The sequence below is a fragment of the Sycon ciliatum genome, chromosome 8, assembly GCF_964019385.1.
Source record: "Sycon ciliatum chromosome 8, ocSycCili1.1, whole genome shotgun sequence".
NCBI lineage: Eukaryota > Metazoa > Porifera > Calcarea > Leucosolenida > Sycettidae > Sycon > Sycon ciliatum.
Genome location: NC_088650.1, coordinates 8,566,948 through 8,586,441, shown reverse-complemented (window position 1 = coordinate 8,586,441; position 19,494 = coordinate 8,566,948). Strand labels below are relative to the sequence as shown.

At 48.9% G+C, this 19,494-nt stretch overlaps 1 protein-coding gene across 1 annotated transcript in view; it reads right to left on the bottom strand.

Annotated features, from left to right (window-relative positions):
• The window catches only part of LOC135823528 (uncharacterized), a 72,796-nt gene extending 54,417 nt beyond the window's left edge, over positions 1-18,379 (bottom strand). Inside the window, exons 1-2 of the mRNA XM_065336371.1 lie at positions 17,310-18,379; positions 4,784-5,288 (exon numbers count right to left, since the gene is read on the bottom strand). Coding sequence (XP_065192443.1) covers positions 4,784-5,251 — 468 coding nt within the window. The 5' untranslated portion in view covers positions 5,252-5,288; positions 17,310-18,379. The remainder of the gene's footprint in view (positions 1-4,783; positions 5,289-17,309) is intronic.
• Positions 18,380-19,494: the final 1,115 nt, after the last annotated feature.

Below are 19,494 nucleotides of genomic sequence, written 5' to 3'. Positions count from 1 at the left end.
CAACCATTTGACTGCAATTCAGTGCAATTTCTGCCACAAATTCAACTCCACGAGTACGAGGAAACTCAGCGGATCTCAACACGAACGTTGGCCCATCACCTGCAATGGAATATGGGATGTATGCTACGACCAGCGGCTAACACGGGAAGTGGCGTCATTTTCCACAAATCTCGTTTCATTCACAACCATTTGACTGCAATTCAGTGCAATTTCTGCCACAAATTCAACTCCACGAGTACGAGGAAACTCAGCGGATCTCAACACGAACGTTGGCCCATCACCTGCAATGGAATATGGGCTGTATGATACGACCAGCGGCTAACACGGGAAGTGGCGTCATTTTCCACAAATCTCATTTCGTTCACCCCAACTCAAATAAAAGTGAAGTACAATTAGGGATTTGTCTTGCATTTCCATCGCCTCAGAATAAATTAACTTCGATAAACTGAGAGAGAATGAGTGAGGCAGCTGGAAGATGAGGATGAAAATAGAGATCAGAAGACTCGACGGAGCAATCGTCTCCGTGCTCTAAGAGAAATCGGAGAATGTCCCAATTAGTATTTCAAGAAGACATCACAATTTTCGAAAATAATAATTTCCTTGCCTCGCAACACCGTTCCCTGGCAGCGTTCCCCGGCAGCGCGAGGCAAAGATGTTTTCTGGGAATGTGTGCCGTGTCCTCTCCCGGGCTTTTACGACTCCCTGCCTACAAGTAACTGGTATCCAACCCCATCGATGGACGACGCGGACATGGCGGATATGCGGCGGCTTCTGTCCGGCAGTGGGCAGGCCCTGTCGCGTGTCTTGCCACACTCAAACCATCCGTCCACTGTCGATGGACGACGGTCTCTCCAGTGGGCAGGCCCTGTCGCGTGCCTTGCCACACTCTAGCCATCCATTCACTGTCGATGGACGATGGTCACACCACTGGGCAGGCCCTGTCGTGTGCCTTGCCGCACTCTAACCATACGTCAACTGTCCATGGACGATAGTCTACAGTGAGCAGGCCCTGTCGCGTGCCTTGCCACACTCTAGCCACTCTAACCATCCATCCACTGCGGATGGATGATGGTCGAACCAGTGGGCAGGCCCTGTCGCGTGCCTTGCTACACTCTTACCATCCGTCCACTGTCGATGGACGACGGTCTTTACAGTGGGGAGGCCCTGCCGCGTGCCTTGCCGCACGCTAACCACTCTATCCATCCATCCACTATCCATGGACGATGGTCTCGTGGGTTTGCAAGCACCAGCGAGTGCTTTGTTTCTTGCCCTGAGTCGTGTCTTCCTTGTGTGGTCAGGGCAATTTCATGAAAAGCAGGAGTGCCTTTCCAATGTCTGTGCCCAACTCGCATCCACCCATGTCGGTGGACTGTGCGGTCATTGTAGATATGGTGGCTTCCGTCACGCCAGTGGGCAGGCCCCGTCGGGGGGGGGCTTCATTAGTCCATTGGTGATGAACGATGGTCTCGTGGCTTTGCAAGCACCGGCGAGTGCTTTGTTTCATGCCCAGAGTCACGCCCATAACTTAATGCCGTTCTGCCATGCTCATATTGGCAAGAACAGTTCTACCTGTGTTTGCTTGCTCCTATACCAAGCAGAATGCCGTATTGACCAGGAAATGTTCCTGCACCAAAGGGCTGTGGATCGAACGTGCATCCCTGTGTCTAGCGGAATAATGTTATATCAGACCAGTTTCCGCTGCACCACGGGCGTCCGGTTAAAGGGGCACTCCGGCTTCATTTTCGACGCCGAGTTCCAAGACGAAGGTTGGTGAAAGAGAAGACCTCTCGAACAAGAACGAGTCTCCAGAAGCGATCGAGTCGAGCAGGAAGACGACTTTTGAATTTCGCCGAGCGAGCGCTGATGACGTAATGAGGGATTAGCTTGCCAGTGGAAATGCATCTGCGCACATACATATCACATACTTTTTGGCCAATTTTCAATCGAAGAGGAGTTTGTTTTCTAAGTTCTCTAAACGTCGTGAGCGATCCCGTCTTCTATACCCTTCCAGGTACCCTGAAGGTCCTCCAGAGGAGAATTTATCTCCGGCAAAGCGTTGTTGATCCGCTAAATTCGTCTCGAGACATATTCACCCAGTGCAGGGCTGATAAATGTAGAATATTGAATCTGTGATAATTGTCGACGATGGAGAGAGAGGTTGATAGCCGCTGTCGCAGGGAAAGTGAAGCTGCTGGAAGTAACGACGGGGAGCTTGTTAGCATCACATGAGCATCCAGGCTTCAAAGTAGCTTGACGGAATCGGGGAGCACTGACTATTTGTTTCGCCCTCAGTTTAGTGGATTTTATGACCAGAAATTAGTCGATCGGGATCCTTTCTACAAGATGTGTAGTGTAGTACAGGTGATTTCTGAACTTGATGATATGGAGACGGACCAGTAGACCTACCAACAATGTGTACCTGCAGGAAATTCACCCAAGGCTATTGCTATCCTCTTCAGTGGCTGTTGTTTTTTAGTAAAAATATGTTCACTTCTCTCAACATACTCCTGCATGGCAGCAAAAAGGTGCGCTATGGAATTCAACGCCACAATCTTCGCACAGCTGTGGATGAAGCATGGTCAAGTCATGGCAGTACATATACTTGAAACAGATGAGAAATTGAAGTTCATTTGTGATGGGAAGTTTGACAGCCCCAGTGACCGAGTCAAGCGTTGTCTTTTGCCGTGGCACAAATTGCTGAAGAATCCGAGATGGTCTTGGAATTATGCACATGGATACTACCAGAAATAATGGTGGCATGAACCATTGTGGAATGGGACAGCTCACGGAGAATACTGGAATAGCTCAAGTATCTCTAGGTGATTGTAAATCCTGTTCTGGCTGATAGCTTCGGCCTGCTGCGCCCGTCCATGTACAATGAATGCATTTCTGTTTTCTACATATTTGCCGGCTACTATACTGTGGTATTACAGTTGCAGATCCCTTCTATAGAAATATGTATATAATTATAGCACTGGATTGTTGAGATTATGAGCACATTCCAATCAGCACTCTACATATTTATAAGCGGTGGCAATCGTTAGGAATAGGTCGGGAGTTGTCAGAGTGCTTTAGTATTATGAGAGAATGTTTTGTTTGTCTTATCGACGGCTCGTTTGAAGCCAGAGTTGTTTGAACTTGTTTCAGTCGACTTGATTCTAGACAGTAGTCGAAGGAGTACTATGAAGTATACACCAGACGTAGTCCGTAAGGATCTCGTGAGAATTCTGTCGGTACACATCAGGTATCAGCTTGCAAAGATGGCTCCTCTCTGTTTCTTGAAAGCCTGTCTAGTTGGACTGTGGCTCCAGCGATTCCCTTCTCAGAGACGGTCAATGCATATTAGACAGACCTGTGTGCACAGCAGAAATAGTGGAGAGAAATCTCTCAGCTCATAAACACATCAGTGAAGTTTGAACTGCCGTTGTTTGTGGCCATCAGTATAAACCTATCGACTATAAGAATAATGTGCAAAAAACCTCTATAACTACAGCTAGGGCCATGGAATTATAAAGTTTAACTCAGGGAACTGCCAATTCTGGTCCGAGTTGCATTCGAGGCCTGCAATTCATGATGGCTATCGTATGTTGCATTGACCAGAGATTATAAAACTTCCAAATGCCACATTGAAACACGCACCACTTTCGAGTACTTTGGTATCCCCACCAAATGGGCATTCGTTCCCGGGGTGACAGGCGTCACCATTCGTTGTGCCTGGATCAGATTTCATTGACCCCAACTGTCATGAAGAATTATTTTTACTTTGACTAGATTTCAGTACAAGTTGTAGAACTGCAGAATCAATTTTGTTGTATTTGGGCAACCATTTCTCTACAAACGCTCTATTTGGAAAAGTTATAAAATGCATATCCAAATTCCACATCTACCCAAATCGGAATACTTGATCACGTATTCAGTACTGCACGGAACGTTTAGAAAACACCAGGGAATAGGAATTTGCTAACGAGAACTCCAGGCCAGGGTACTAGCATACGAACAAAACAAGATAAAAACTCACCAGTATACTTGTAATTGTAGTAATTCATGTCGGTGTAATATTCACGATAAGCAACGAGGCACCCTCCGATTTGGTCAAGCTGCTTTGAAGTCTGGTTGTTCAGGTGATACAAACGGGCTCCCCGTTGTTACTTCCAGCAGCTTCATTCTCCCTGCGACAGCGGCTATCAGCCTCTCTCTCTCCATTGTCGACAATTATCACAGATTCAACATTCTACATTGATCAGCACTGCACTGGGTGAATATGTCTCGAGACGAATTTAGTGGATCAACAACGCTTTGCTGGAGATAAATTCTCCTCTGGAGAACCTTCAGGGTACCTGGAAGGGTATAGAAGACGGGATCGCTCACGACGTTGAAAGAACATAGCAAACAACCTCCTCTTCTGAGTCTTCGATTGAAAATTGGCCAAAAAGTGTGTGAAATGTATATGCGCAGGTGCATTTCCACTGGCAAGCTAATCCCTCATTACTTCATCACCGCTCGCTCAGCGAAATTCAAAAGTCGTCTTCCTGCTCGACTCGATCGCTTCTGGAGACTCGTTCTTGTTCGAGGGGTCTTCTCTTTCACCAACCTTCGTCTTGGCATCGAAAACTCGGCGTCGAAAATGAAGCCGGAGTGCCCCTATAACTTCCCATTTAACACTGCGAAAGTCAGACTCATTTCACAATAAATTATTCCAACGTTTCGAAAATAATGAACTGTTTGCCAATTTTAAAATACTGACACTAATAAAATAATTATTATTAGTAATGACAGTACTTACTTCGTCCGGATCCGACGCGTTGGCTTGAAAGATGAAATCACCCACGGCTGCATCTTCCAGCACGACCACGCTCGACAGTCGCATGCTGAACTTCGGCGAATTGTCATTCACATCTCTCAAGCTCACCTGCACGCTGTGGGTCTTCGAGTCCCCGGCGGTGTTTCGAGCACGAAGCGTGCATTTGTAGACCGTTCTCGTCTCTCTATCCAAGCGTTCGGATGTCATCTGCAGCTCGCCATTCTGCAGAACATTGAAATACTTGTAGTCGTCAACTTGATCAACGGACAAAGTTACTGGCCGTGCCAGGGTGTCCCTCGTTGAATACGTTGCCACCAGGGAACCGCTAGGGAGCTCCTCGTTGATGGTGACCTGCTGTGGGCCGCTGAACAGGATTTGGCCAACACAACATGTCGTGCTTAGGCCCAGGACTAAGCTGACCGCGATGACTGTCGCTCCTGCTACGGTCATGACTTGCTGGGAGCGATGGGCGAAGACAAGCTACAACCTGTGTGGTGCGCGTGCACGCACACACACACACACACACACACACACACACACACACACACACACACGCACGCACCACACACACACACACACACACACACACACACACACACACACACACACGCTCGCACACGCACACACACACACACACGGAGAAGAAAAACACAGACCATGAACTATGATGAAGATCAAGACAAGAAGGGGTGTGAACGGATCAGCTGGGGCTGATACACCAGTAATCACCATAGTCCATCGGCCAAGTCTCAAAATCGAAAGTGGTGATGCACTGAGCTTCCAAGTAAACGCGACCATACCCAGCACGAAGTTGAAGACACCACTGCAGCTGTACTTATGGTTGATTAAGTTAATATGGTGGTAAAAACACACCTGGCAATATGGCGGTAAACACACGCCTGCCCACACACGCTCTCTAGGCTGCAAAGTTCTGGCACAGAGCTCTCCTTCTCACCACCACCACCATCAGTTCGCGCCTGGCGCCTGGTCGATGCATGGCTGGCGATATCCGGCATAGCAGGCTGGTACATCAAGTAGCGCATGGCACATAGATGATGACACAGCAACGACATAGCTCGATTGCGACGTACGTTTCGTCCCCGCTGGACTCATCAGGCAATCTTCTTCTTGGATGTCTTCATACGGAGCTTGACTCGGGAGAATGAAGTTGAAGACACCACTGCAGCTGTACTTATCGTTGATGAATATGGTGGTAAAGACACACCTGGCAATATGGCGGTAAACACACGCCTGCCCACACACGCTCTCTAGGCTGCAAAGTTCTGGCACAGAGCTCTCCTTCTCACCACCACCACCATCAGTTCGCGCCTGGCGGATACCGCCAGCCATGCATCGACCAGGCGCCAGGCGCGAACTGATGGTGGTGGTGGTGAGAAGGAGAGCTCTGTGCCAGAACTTTGCAGCCTAGAGAGCGTGTGTGGGCAGGCGTGTGTTTACCGCCATATTGCCAGGTGTGTCTTTACCACCATATTAACTTAATCAACCATAAGTACAGCTGCAGTGGTGTCTTCAACTTCATTCTCCCGAGTCAAGCTCCATATGAAGACATCCAAGAAGAAGATTGCCTGATGAGTCCAGCGGGGACGAAACGTACGTCGCAATCGAGCTATGTCGTTGCTGTGTCATCATCTATGTGCCATGCGCTACTTGATGTACCAGCCTGCTATGCCGGATATCGCCAGCCATGCATCGACCAGGCGCCAGGCGCGAACTGATGGTGGTGGTGGTGAGAAGGAGAGCTCTGTGCCAGAACTTTGCAGCCTAGAGAGCGTGTGTGGGCAGGCGTGTGTTTACCGCCATATTGCCAGGTGTGTTTTTACCACCATATTAATCGACCATACCCAGCACGTAGAGTATTATAATCAGAGAACACTATTCCGTTTGTTGGACGTGCCGAATTCAGTCCAGGGCGTCGATACGAAGCGTTCTTCGTCGCCGAGTTTTTTACTGGGCGCTCCATTTGAGAGTGCGCAGAGTTCCGATCCAGAATTTTTTGAGCAGATATTCAAATTTTTGAGGCTGTCAGCTGACAGCTGTCAACCCTAAAATATGGCACTTAGTATGTGACAGGCAATAGGTTTTGGTGCCTCCGTATATGCCTTCTATCTTCCTTCGTTTCACTTCGCTGCTTGGCCCACCACCTCAGGAGATGACAGCGTACCTGTACTAGTCAGCTCTCGCTAACCCTGTCTCTCTTTCTCCGTCTTAGCGCTCGTCATTCGTGTCCTTCTGCTGGGGCGAGCTTGATACTGTTGTGTCGTAGTTTTTAGGCAATAGTGGCTGTTGTTCGCGTGACGATCAGGATTTATGGAGAAAGACGACGACTCGCCAAGTTCCCATGCAGCCACAGACGGCGTAGCAATTCCTTACCGCCAACCCTTCGAGCAACGGAACCGGCCTGTGTTAGAAATCGTGTCTGTGTAATTGTGCCACGATACGGATGAAACACACAGGCTCACATGTGACGAGATGAAGATAATCTCAACAGGCTGACGGAAATGCAACAGGCTCACGGGAACGCTGCAGTTGTGGTCGGAGACGCGGAGTTATTTAGTCACTGGTAAATGTTGCATCGAGTGCTGTGTGCTCTAACACAATTGTAAAAATCATGAAAAAGCGAAAATAATGCAATGGTGGGGCTGAATGGTGTTCTGTGGAGGAGACGTCGCTGTCTCAGTATTCAACGCCGGACCCTGTATTCCAAGTCTGTGGTCATGCTCGATCATAAGTTCCTGTATGGCTCCAGTTGTAACCGTTTGAAGGTATTCTTGGAAAAGACAATGCTTGCTCAAGGCAACACAACTGATATAGGGCACTTCGTGCCCTAAGGTGATAACGCGAGTGCTGACAGGATAGGGAAAGGTGCAAGATACAGAGCTAGAGGGCAGATAAGGTTAGCGCTAACAGGGAACTGTTACACCATCCCTCCCTCCTAAGCGAGGCACAGGTGCCTCCAGGGAGTCGAGGAATATGTGGAAAGGGAATAATCAAAATGAAATCGTGTCAACCCAATAACGCTCATCTAATTGAAGCACCGTGCAAGGTAACCAAGGACAGTCAGGCGAGTGAAGATAACGGAAATGGGGAAAATCTAAAACAGGAGGGGAACGGATTGCTTAACACAACAAGGATCAAGTGGGAATTCTCAAGGTACACGTGCAATTGAATTTGAGCGAGTAACATTTCGCGGTAACCATAGTGTCACTAACATGCCCTGGACGCCCTGTAACGCCTCAGAGCAACTATCGGCCTACCGGCCTCGTCCAGCAAGTTCCCTTCTGGCTCCCAGGTGGCTTCGTCGTCTGGGTACCCTTGCCACTTGACAAGGTACTGAGTCTGATGCCTTCGATGGCGATCGTCAAGAATCTTCTCCACCATGTATCTGGTCTGACCGTGCAAGTCAGTGAACGGTGGCGGGGGTGGCTGCCGCCTGCCGGGAATAGTATTCTGCTCATACCGGCGAAGAGCAGTGACATTGAAGACAGGGTGGCACCGAATAGCGCTGGGTAGATCCAGCTGATAGGCGTTGGGTCCGATCTTCTTGATGATTGGGTAGGGCCCGAACCACTTAGGGCGTAGCTTCTGTGAAGGCTGATCCCGGGCTTCTGCGGTTGTTAGGAAATCCTTGTACACCAGCACCATGTCGCCAACCTTCAGGTTGCTGGGCACCCTTCCCCTGTCTGCATACTGAGCTTGTCTAGCCTGAGCGGCAATCATGGCGTCCTTTGCCAACTTGACGGCATCCGCCCGATCCTGGATCCAGTCTGGGGCACTCCCTCCTCCCCTCCGTGCCAGGAAATCTGGTGGGGACTTGGGATTAAGTCCATAATTTAGATAAAACGGCGTGCTAGAAGTGGAAGACTGATATGAACTATTAATTGCAAATTCGCAAAGAGGCAGAAGCTTGTCCCAATTATCTTGTTTGTGGTTAACAAACGCTCTAAGCACATCCTCAATTACTCTATTCATTCTCTCAGTCTGCCCATCGGTCTGTGGGTGATTGGCAGTACTAAACGAAAAAGTGGTACCTAATTGATGAAACAATTCCCGGAAAATTCAGAAGTAAATCTTGGGTCCCGATCACAAACAATAGTGGAACTCAAACCGTGTAATCTAAACACATTCTGGAGATACAAATCAGCAGAACCCTTAGCGTCAATTTTGGAAGTCGTGGGGACTAAATCACCATTTTGTAAGCCGGTCAACAAATGTATAAATTGCATCAAAGCCCTGAGGGGTCTGGGGTAAGCCAACGATAAAGTCCATGGAAATATCTTTCCAGGGGGTGTCTGGTACTGGGAGCGATTGCAGCAAACCGGATCTAGGCAACCCACCCTTAGTGCGCTGACATATGCCTCAAGACTTAACAAATTTCTTCACGTCAAGGCCCATCTTGGGCCAATAGAAGAATTGACGAAGCCGGAAATATGTACGATCGCGTCCCTGATGGCCTGCCGTAACACAGTCGTGGTACTCCTGCAGGAGCTGAAGCCTTACTGCACACTTGGGTACACACAAGCGATTGTTTGGTGCTGCACGGAGGTATAGGTACCTGGACTCTTCATCCCAATAGTACCGCTCGTGTAGATTATCAGAGGAATCGCCGCGCAGCCGCTGAATTATTGGGGAAAGCTGCTCGTCATTCTGATATGCTTCCGAAATCATCTCAGCAACCCTATCACTCAGTTCCAAAGCAAACTCAATCGTATTCAAATGGGGTGCTGGTAGGATGGGTGGGCAATCCTTTTCCCCAACTACATTGCCAATTGCTGACCCGCGCAGATCAGGGCGGCGGGATAACGCATCAGCCATATTTTCCTTGCCGGGTTTGTGATCAACTGTGAAGTCATAGTCTGCAAGAAATTCAACCCATCTAGCTTCGCGCTTAGTGAGATTGGCTTTTGTGCTCAAGTAGACTACGGCCATGCTGTCACTGAACACTTCAAAATGCTGGAATAGATAAATTCTCCAGGATCGCAGTGCAAACACCACCGCCAGGGTTTCGCGTTCTGCAGCAGTGTAATTTCGCTCCGCTTGTGACAGCTTACGACTGGCATATGCCACAGGATGCCAAGCACCATCGCTTTCCCCCTGTTGGAGAAGGACGCCTGCTATTGCAAAATCACTTGCGTCTGTTGCAACTCTGAAAGGCTTCTGCACGTTTGCTAGTTTCAACAGCGGTGCACTCAACAAGGCCTGTCTCAGGGATTCGAATGCATGCTGACGGGGGCCACTCCATTCGAACCTGGCATGTTTGCCAGTGATCTCCTCTAATGGCCGCGATATAGTAGAGTAGTGCTCAATAAATCTTCTAAAGTAGTTCGCAAAACCAAGGAACTGTCTCACCTCCGTAACTGTCGTCGGTGGCTGCCATTCCCTCACTGCTTTAAGCTTCTTTGGATCTGGAGCGATACATTCACCGTCGATGCGATGCCCTAGAAACAGAACATCCTTGACACCAAACTCACATTTCGACTGCTTACAGAATAGCCTATTTTTCCGGAGCGTCTCAAGAACTGTCTGGATATGTTCAAGATGATCTTGCCAGGATTTGCTGAAGATAAGAATATCATCCAGAAACACTACCACAAACCGCCGTAAGTACGGTTGGAGAATACTGTTCATCAGTGACTGAAACGTGGCAGGGGCGTTAGTTAATCCAAAGCCCATGACCCGGAACTGGAAATGACCGAAGGGAGTATTGATAGCCGTCTTAGGTACATCTTCCTGACGGATCCTAAGCTGATTGCATCCCGAGCGTAAATCCAGCTTACTGAAGTATGAGCTACCTTGAATGGTATCAAACAGGTCATCAATGTTTGGGAGGCAAGCTTTGTTTTTGATGGTGATCCTGTTCAAATTCCGCCAATCACAAACCATGCGCAATGAGCCATCAGACTTTTTAACGAAAAAGACTGGGGCACCGTATGGTGACTTGCTGGGTTCGATGAAGCCCTTGCGGAGGAGTTCCGTGAGCTGGGCTTGCAATTCGTCCATCTCGGGTTTGGGGAGACGGTAGGCAGCCCGTGATGGAGGAACGGCACCCTCCTCAGTCACAATCTCATGGTCGACATCCCTCTCTGGCGGAAGCTCGGTCGGCAGGTCGTCTGGAAAGATGTCCGAGTACCGCCGCAGAAGGTTAGCCAGCTGCTCTTGATGATCTGGGTGTTGTCTGGCGGCTGATGGCTTGCTGTCCTCCTCCTCGTCGTCAGTAGCGTTGACCCACGCCAGGATTCCCTGCGCGCCTTTCCTCAACTCGCGGCGAGCCTGAGAACCAGATATGAGCATGCTCTCAATTGGCGGCGACTCCTGACGCTCCGTATCACTATTCTGGCCGGAAGGGGGTTTAGCAACGAGCGGCTCTCCGTTCAGTTTGACTTCGTTGGTCTGAAAGTTGATATCCGGATTGTGTCTGGTCAGCCATGGCTTGCCCAGGATAGCATCATAGCGGCTCAACGGAAAAACTGTGAAAGATTGGGTGTCGCTGAAGTCTTTCACGATAACCTTTACCGGACCGGTCCTCTGCAGTCCCGATGATGTCGATGAGCCATCAGCCAGGGTTACCTTCAGTGTTTCGTCCTTGCTCTCCGTAACAAGGCCGTTTCTTTGCACGAAAGCTTCCGATATGAAGTCGTGCGTCGATCCCGAGTTAATAAGCATAATTGCCCGGCGGCCGTTGATCCTGCCCTCAACACGGAGAAGGTCATGCTCCAAAGGAAGCTCCGTGTCCTGTACTGCGATATCAACGTTGCTGACATGGGATTCCTGTTCGGCAACCTCTTCCGAATCAGCTTGCAGCGTCGGTTCTTCCAGCTCTAGTACGCTGTAACGGTTTCGTATGTCAACCGGGTAACCGTTGGGTGCTTTCCGCTTGGTCGCCAGCGAGCGCACGCCATTTTTCACTGGCGACCAGCGTTTGGGTGTTGATTGCTGGGACAATCCCGAGCTAGGTGACCTGGCTTCCGACAAGCGAAGCATCCACCCTGCCGACTCCGATGACGCCTCTCCTCCGGTGTTAGCCTTTGGGGTCTTTGGCCTTCGGTGCTGAATCGGGTTCGGCTGTTGGTCCGCCATTTGCGCTGACCTGATCGCTTGGCTCAGATCAGTGGGGTGCTCTCGCAGCACCCGGGTCTTGACAGATGGGTGCAGTCCATTTACGAACAGCAGTCCTCGGGTCAGCTCGTCGATCTCAGGCACTTGTAGGCTTAGGCGCGAGAACTCGGTGACATAGCTCTGTCCAAGCTTGAGTGCTGCCTGACAGCGAAGAGATCCAGTCGCACCCGCTCTTGATGATGCAACGGACCGTACACCTTGGCGAGGGCTTCACGCAGCGCTGGCCACGTCGAGAACTCCACACCCGTATCCAACGATGCGATGAGCCATAGCTTGGCGTTGCCGCTCAGGAAGCCCGCTGCGTAATCCACCATCACCGATGAGTCGGTGATTCCCAGTGACCGAATCGCCAGCTCAATGGAGAAAGCCCACTCCTTGAACTGCGAGGGCTTGCCATCGAAGATCGGCGGCTCCTTAGCGTGTCGAGGCTTCCCGGACGAATGAGCGGGCGGCATAGGGAGCGGTTGTTGTCGGTTGCTCAGACGGGCGCTGACTTGGCGACTGGCTTCACGGACCTCGCTGGCCAACCTGAATAGCAACACAGAAAGAACAAGGATCGCCACGACAATGGCGAGCTCCAAGAACACCATGCTAACCATCCTCTGCTACCAGTGTAACCGTTTGAAGGTATTCTTGGAAAAGACAATGCTTGCTCAAGGCAACACAACTGATATAGGGCACTTCATGCCCTAAGGTGATAACGCGAGTGCTGACAGGATAGGGAAAGGTGCAAGATACAGAGCTAGAGGGCAGATAAGGTTAGCGCTAACAGGGAACTGTTACACCAGTGCCTTCTCAGCATTGTTGGCGGGTAAGCACCTGGATCGTGTCCAAGTACTGCGGCTCTGGTGGCTTGAGGGGTGTACGGGTGCTCGCCGTGCGTCCCTGCCAGCAATCTGCTAGTGAAGCTTGGTACCTACTGTGTCCGGGAGATTTTCATCCAGAAGCTGATCTTCCTAGGCTGGAGCTGCTGCTACTCCTGTGCTAGCCCTCAACCACTGGCGCTCCTACTCGGCTCCAGTGTGGGCCATTGACCACCCTGCCCGATTTCGCACTGTTGCTATTCCACACCGTCAACATCTAACTCTGAGGTCAGACCTTGATTCCTCCCACCACATGCCAGCTGTCTGTTTGCCTCTCTCTCACACACAGATGTGCGCGCATACACACAAACACACATGCAGACACACGCACACGCGCACACAGTGACACAAACATACACATAGCCAACGTCTCTGTGTTTGGTGATCATCATCTGTTTTCTGATGTGCAAGCTCACCTCTGATGCCGATTACTTCCTTGCTTAGACCCGGTCTGCTATTACACCAGTCTGCTCTCCCTTCACTCGCTTGTAAATCCTACTTGGAGCAGTAAGGTTGTGTCACTGCTCCTACTGATGTCATTGTTGTGAAAGCAATATCATCGCCATTGGTGGTAATTTTCCACCATGCATGAATCATTAAGGTTAAGGGAAGTATACCCTAAAATCAAATTTTCACCAGTTGTAGTCTTCGGGGTGCTGAGTCGAATGGTCTTGGTCCGAGCCTCCGAGGACGCTGAGACGCTCCCTTCCTCCTTTATTCCCAATCGAACTCGCGCACTTCCACCAAAACTGGGTGACTGCGCCCTACTAGATAGGGATTTGTATGGAAAAAGTCACTAAAAACGCCGTTTCGTTCTTATAAAAGCACTGAGGACCGCGATTGGTCCATATGTTGTAGTCTTGTGGCCACTGAGTCGACTGGTTTTGGTCCGAAAAGGCTGCAATGCAGCGTTCGGCCCTTATTCCCAATCGAACACGGTTGAGTGAGCGGTCACTTGCTCAGGCGTACACCAGTTAGGCCTTGACGGATTATGCTAGCATAATTTTTCGCATAATTCCTACCAAAATCGAATAATCGCCTAATTCAAGGCAAATCGCATACGAATTGCATAAATAATGGAATAATCCGCCTGTTCGCACCAAATTCCATAGAGTTGTACATGTTCTACAAGTACAAGTGGATACACCAGGAAGTCGTAGGTTTACGACTCCCTTGATACCATGTTCAGTCCATTACAATCAGTGATGGTCGTAGCTACAATTGTAGGTCGGACGGTGCGTTGACCCCGTTGAACTTTTGCTACTACAGTACAATGCCCTATAAAAAAATCCCCTGTTATTTTGCACAGAACCATCATATACATTAGCAGCATATGTGAGCATAATGCGGCATAATATGATAACTTTTAGCATAAAAATAGCATAATTCTGCAATTTTTTCAGCAATGCGAAAAGCATAATTTCACGAAAACATTAGCATAATCCGTCAAGGCCTAACACCAGTCGCCTGGTCACCGTGCCTGCACAGTTACTTTCACATCATTCTACACAAAGGTTCAAAGCAGGGAGTCGTAAGAGGCGTTTACGACTCCCTGGTTCAAAGGTTCAACTCGAGTGACATAAACGGGCCTAAGCAGGCTGTAAATGAGCACGTGACCGCTTACTTTTAATCGTGTTCGATTGGGAATAAGGGCCGAATGCTGCATCGCAGCCTTTTCGGACCAAAACCAGTCGACTCAGCGGCCAAAAGACTACAACATATGGACCAATCGCGGTCATCCGCGCTTTTATAAGAACGAAACGGCGTTTTTAGTGACTTTTTCCATACAAATCCCTATCTAGTAGGGCGCAGTCACCCAGTTTCGGTGGACTATGTGTGCAATATTCCTTTCTAAGCTCACGCTGTGCGGTGCAGATAGGTCATGCGTCGTTGCCAACTTGCCGCATGTGCATTTACATGTGCAGCAGGAAGGCACCACATGTCGACTACTACTTATACTGTACAGCATTGTGTGCTTACATGCATCTACGGCCTTGTGGACGCAATTGAGTCTCACATACATGTACATGAAATACTGCTTGTAGTGCGGCATCAGGTGTTAACATACAATGGCTAAATATTTTTTCTCGCAACAATGACCGTATTCACCACAAATGTGTTTATGTCCAGAACCAACTCAAGTCCTGTATTATTTATGACCATGACAACAAGTATTCCGGGCTGAAATTCTTCTATGACAGGCATGAACACTTGCCTTACAATTGTTCGTGATTGTACGAAGTACACATTCGCTGTTGCATCAATTTTGCATCATTTACATTGTAGAGCCACTAGTGGTATCACCTGCATGCGTATTAAAGGGGAAGTTAAGGCAAAAATTAAAATTTCAACAGTTGTAGTCTTCGGGGTGCTGAGTCGAATGGTCTTGGTCCGAGAAAGCTGAGACGCTCCCTTCCTACTTGAATCCCAATCGAACTCGCGCACCTCCACCGAAACTGGGTGACTGCGCCCTACTAGATGGGGATTTGTATGCAAAATGTCACTAAAAGCGCCATTTCGTTCTTATAAAAGCATGGATGACCGCCATTGGCCCATATGTTGTAGTCTTTTGGACGCTGAGTCGATTGGTTTTGGTCCGAAACGGCTGCGATGCAGCGTTCCTCCTTTATTCCCAATCGAACATGGTTGAACAAGCGGTCACGTGCTCCTGCGTACACCAGTCACCTGGTCACCGTGCCTGCAGGGTATCATTATTATTATTATTATTATAGACAACACCTCATGGCATGAGAAGAAAATCAGCCAGTACGGGAGATGTGGGTGTTAACCAACCATGGTGAATAAAAGAATAAAAGTAATGGTCAAGACGGAGAAGCATGGGAGGGACAGGTGATGGTGAATCTAGTGAGCAGATTTAAATGCGTCCAGGGTACTGGCATTGCGCGTAGTAGCGGGCAGCGCAAGCCAAGCAGAGTAAGCAACAAAGAGTGGAGAGCGTACAAGGGAGGACATTTTAGCCAAGGGGAGGGCAACAGAGCATCTTGTCTGGGAGCCATCTGTGATTCGGAACCAGTTATACACGTTATCTGCGCCTTTGATCCTAGAGGGTGGTGGCGTTCCCACGGCGGATGCGGAAAACTCGGCTTCCAGCCGAGTCTCACGCGAACCGTGAAATTTATTTATTTTTATACACGTTAAGATGAGGAGGATGTAGAGCTAGGTTAAATTTGTGAGCAAAAGTGCAAATTAATTTTTGACGGTGGGTCGACAGTGGGCAAGCATTTGCAAGGACATACAGGGAAGCAGAAGAGTAGACAACTTACTAGCCTGTTTGACCTTTTTTGGGTGCAGTCCTGTCACTCGAGTTGAACTCGAGTTGAACCTTGGTGTGAAAGTTGTCGCCTGCTGGCGACGCCTGGCGTGGTGACCAGGTGATTTGGGCACCCAGGAGCACGTGACCGCTTCTTCAACCATGTTCGATTGGGAATAAAGGAGGAACGCTGCATCGCAGCCTTTTCGGACCAAAACCAGTCGACTCAGCATCCAAAAGACTACAACATATGGGCCAATCGCGGTCATCCGTGCTTTTATAAGAACGAAATGGCGCTTTTAGTGACATTTTGCATACAAATCCCCATCTAGAAGGGCGCAGTCACCCAGTTTCGGTGGAAGTGCGCGAGTTCGATTGGGATTCAAGTAGGAAGGGAGCGTCTCAGCTTTCTCGGACCAAGACCATTCGACTCAGCACCCCGAAGACTACAACTGGTGAAATTTTAATTTTTGCCTTAACTTCCCCTTTAAGTTAAACAAGGATACCTCTGTATAATTATGCGTATCGTGGCTATCAAGAGCTTCGATACAAATTCCCAGCTGACGAATGGTGTCCAGCTTGTGTTCAGCTCAGCTGGCACTCACAACTCATAATAATTGCGTTCTAGACGCCAGATGAGATGTTTCAGCTACAATGTAGACAAAACGTCCGTGTTCAAGAAAGCCGTCACTTCATCTTCTGTCCATCCTCAATAGTACGTTCAAGCAAATGCGTCTGAAACACAGTAGCGACAATCCGACAGCGGCGACACGCCGTCTTCTCCGAATGAGCTTCTACCGTTCTAATCCAGATTCCCCCAAAAATGTCCAAATAAGTAATAGATTTCCACCAAGCTCGCTAGAATCTTGCGAACCGTCAACATGCTGGCATTTCAAGTGTTCGAGCGTGCGTAGATTCTGCTCAGCGGCTCAAGAACATTCGCCAAGCGAAAAAAAGTCGATGAGAAAGATGTAATGGTGGACGAAATTACGAAAATCGGAAGAAGGTATTCGACCCAGTTCGACTATTCTGGACTGGATTGGCAACGTCCAACAATCGGATTCGTATTTTAGTATGGGGTCTCATGAGCTAGTGTGCCAAAGGGCGTTTACTTGGAGCTTCAGTGCATCACCTTCTCCGAAAGAGGCCTTTTCTGAGATTTGGCCGATGGACTACCAGTAATCACCAAGATCACGCCGCCCATGACCTAACGATCTGGTTATGCCCAAATGCAACTCACCCAATGGGCCAATGGTATTCCTAAAATCGAGAAGCAATGAACGCTTTCGTCGTCACGATTCGGATCGCGTTGTTGTCCGCTCAGCTATCCAGAGTGGGTAGCCAACAAGGTCGTCAAATAGCAGAAACGGCGACCGCCGCTTCATACAGATGGGAATACTTGAAGCATGTGGGCTTCTCGCCCATACAATGATGAGTGTAGCGACGTTGATACCCACAGATGCAAAGGCTCGTATCGTGGCGCTGTTTCCGAGAGAGGTTGAATCTAATAGACGAGTGTCTTATCTCGCCCAGAAAGCTATCCAGCCACTACTCAATCGTCTCCGCTGGACGTTCAATCTACGGCTTTTCTCATCGAGATTTTAGCACGGAAGTCAGCATCAGTGTCGATTTCCCGAAGATCTACGTCGTTCGATGAGCAAGTGCAAATGTCGGACTTCTTGCACACTGTACTTCAATCTTCATACACAGCTCTTGCAGCGGTGACCCTGACGCCGGTCAATTGAACTCTCTTTCTCACTCTGTGAAACACAGTTGTTCACGGTCGTCGTCGATCCTACCGATCAGCAGCTCTTGTCTCGTCGAAGCCAGCCGCTGGCACGGGTTTGACTGAGACTGTTCGTCAAAGAGTTTTGCAAGACAAGTCGACTGTTGACTGAGTCCGTTGCAGCCAACGACAAGAACATGTTCAAATCCACACCAGTGCACACGAGCTGTCCTACTATTAACCCTTTGCATGCTGAGCCCCTTTTCTCCAATCCACTGGCCGTCCAGCGCACTGACTCTCTTGGTGGAGTATGCACTCACAGCTCCGAACGAAATTTATTCTGATTTTACTCAACCTTGATGGATTTTCATCGTCCTGGGCTCGTTGGAAAGATCAGGACCAAGCGAATCCATCCTGGCAGCTCTCAGCTCCATAGACACATCAGGGCCACATCCAGGTCCTCTCCGAATTACTCCACCGTGCCTCGGAACGGCACAACAACTCAATTTCACATTCTTGTTCGGCTTCTTGCCCAAATTCAACAGATTTTCACAATTCAAACTGCGCTGCAAAGCTCAGATCCAAGCGCTTCATTTGATGTCCATTACGCATGCGCCGTGCCAAAAGGGAAATCCCCTGGCAAGCTCTGCAACAAAAAGAAGTTATGAACAAAAAAATTCGCGTTCACTCTGGAGTCTGGGCCGTGATTTCCGTGTTCATCTTGTCGCCGCTCAATGAATTCTTATCCTATCGCGAAGAACTTTATACCCCCGGAAAGATGAGGTGAAGATCTTTCCAACGGTGTATTGATTGTCGCGATGCGTTTATGTTTGACGAAGTTACGAAAGTTTGTACACTGGTCTATGCACTGCGATACAGCGCGCGTTCACTCTGGGCCGTGATTTCCGTGTTCATCTTGTCGCCGCTCAATGAATTCTTATCCTATCGCGAAGAACTTTATATCCCCGGAAAGATGAGGTGATGATCTTTCCAACGGTGTATTGATTGTCGCGATGTGTTAATGTTTGACGAAGTAATTAGTTACGAAAGTTTGTACACTGGTCTATGCACTGCGATACAGCGCGCGAACTTTTTGCGAGTTAAGGTGGCTCACACCCTCTGCGCGCGCATCGTTTGAAAAGTGTAGATTTTCAGTAAATTTTTCGGTAGCGATGATTTTTGTGCGATCAATCGTTGTAGGAAACGTCTTCTCGCTTTTCTGCAATTCTGGCGACCTAGCTAGAACCTGCTGCTAGTGTCCCTCTTCACTCGTTCTTTCTTTGAAAGGGGAAGTAGGCAGCACTCGCAGAAGATTTTCCAAGAATGCAATGTCGACTGGTGGCTCGTACCATAAGAAGGGAGAAATCAAAGTCCGCTCTTGAATCATGCCTGAGTATTAGAAAATTATTTCAGAACACGCTTGTGTAGATTTCCTGCCAGTGCCACTGACATCTCGCGACCTTCAAATATTATAACTTGCTCGATCATCTCCCGCACTGACTAGCAAATTCGTCAGGTAGCTGTGGATGGATCGATTCAGGGAGATCGAAGGTAAATACATCGAAGCACTTCAAACACGTTTCAAGACGCACTTCAATTTTTGTAATTGTGTCTTGAAAATTGTTTAGAACAATTCGTACTTCAATACGCTGTTGCGAGAATTGTATCCTCTGCTTGGGAGTTTTGGATGCTTGGATGG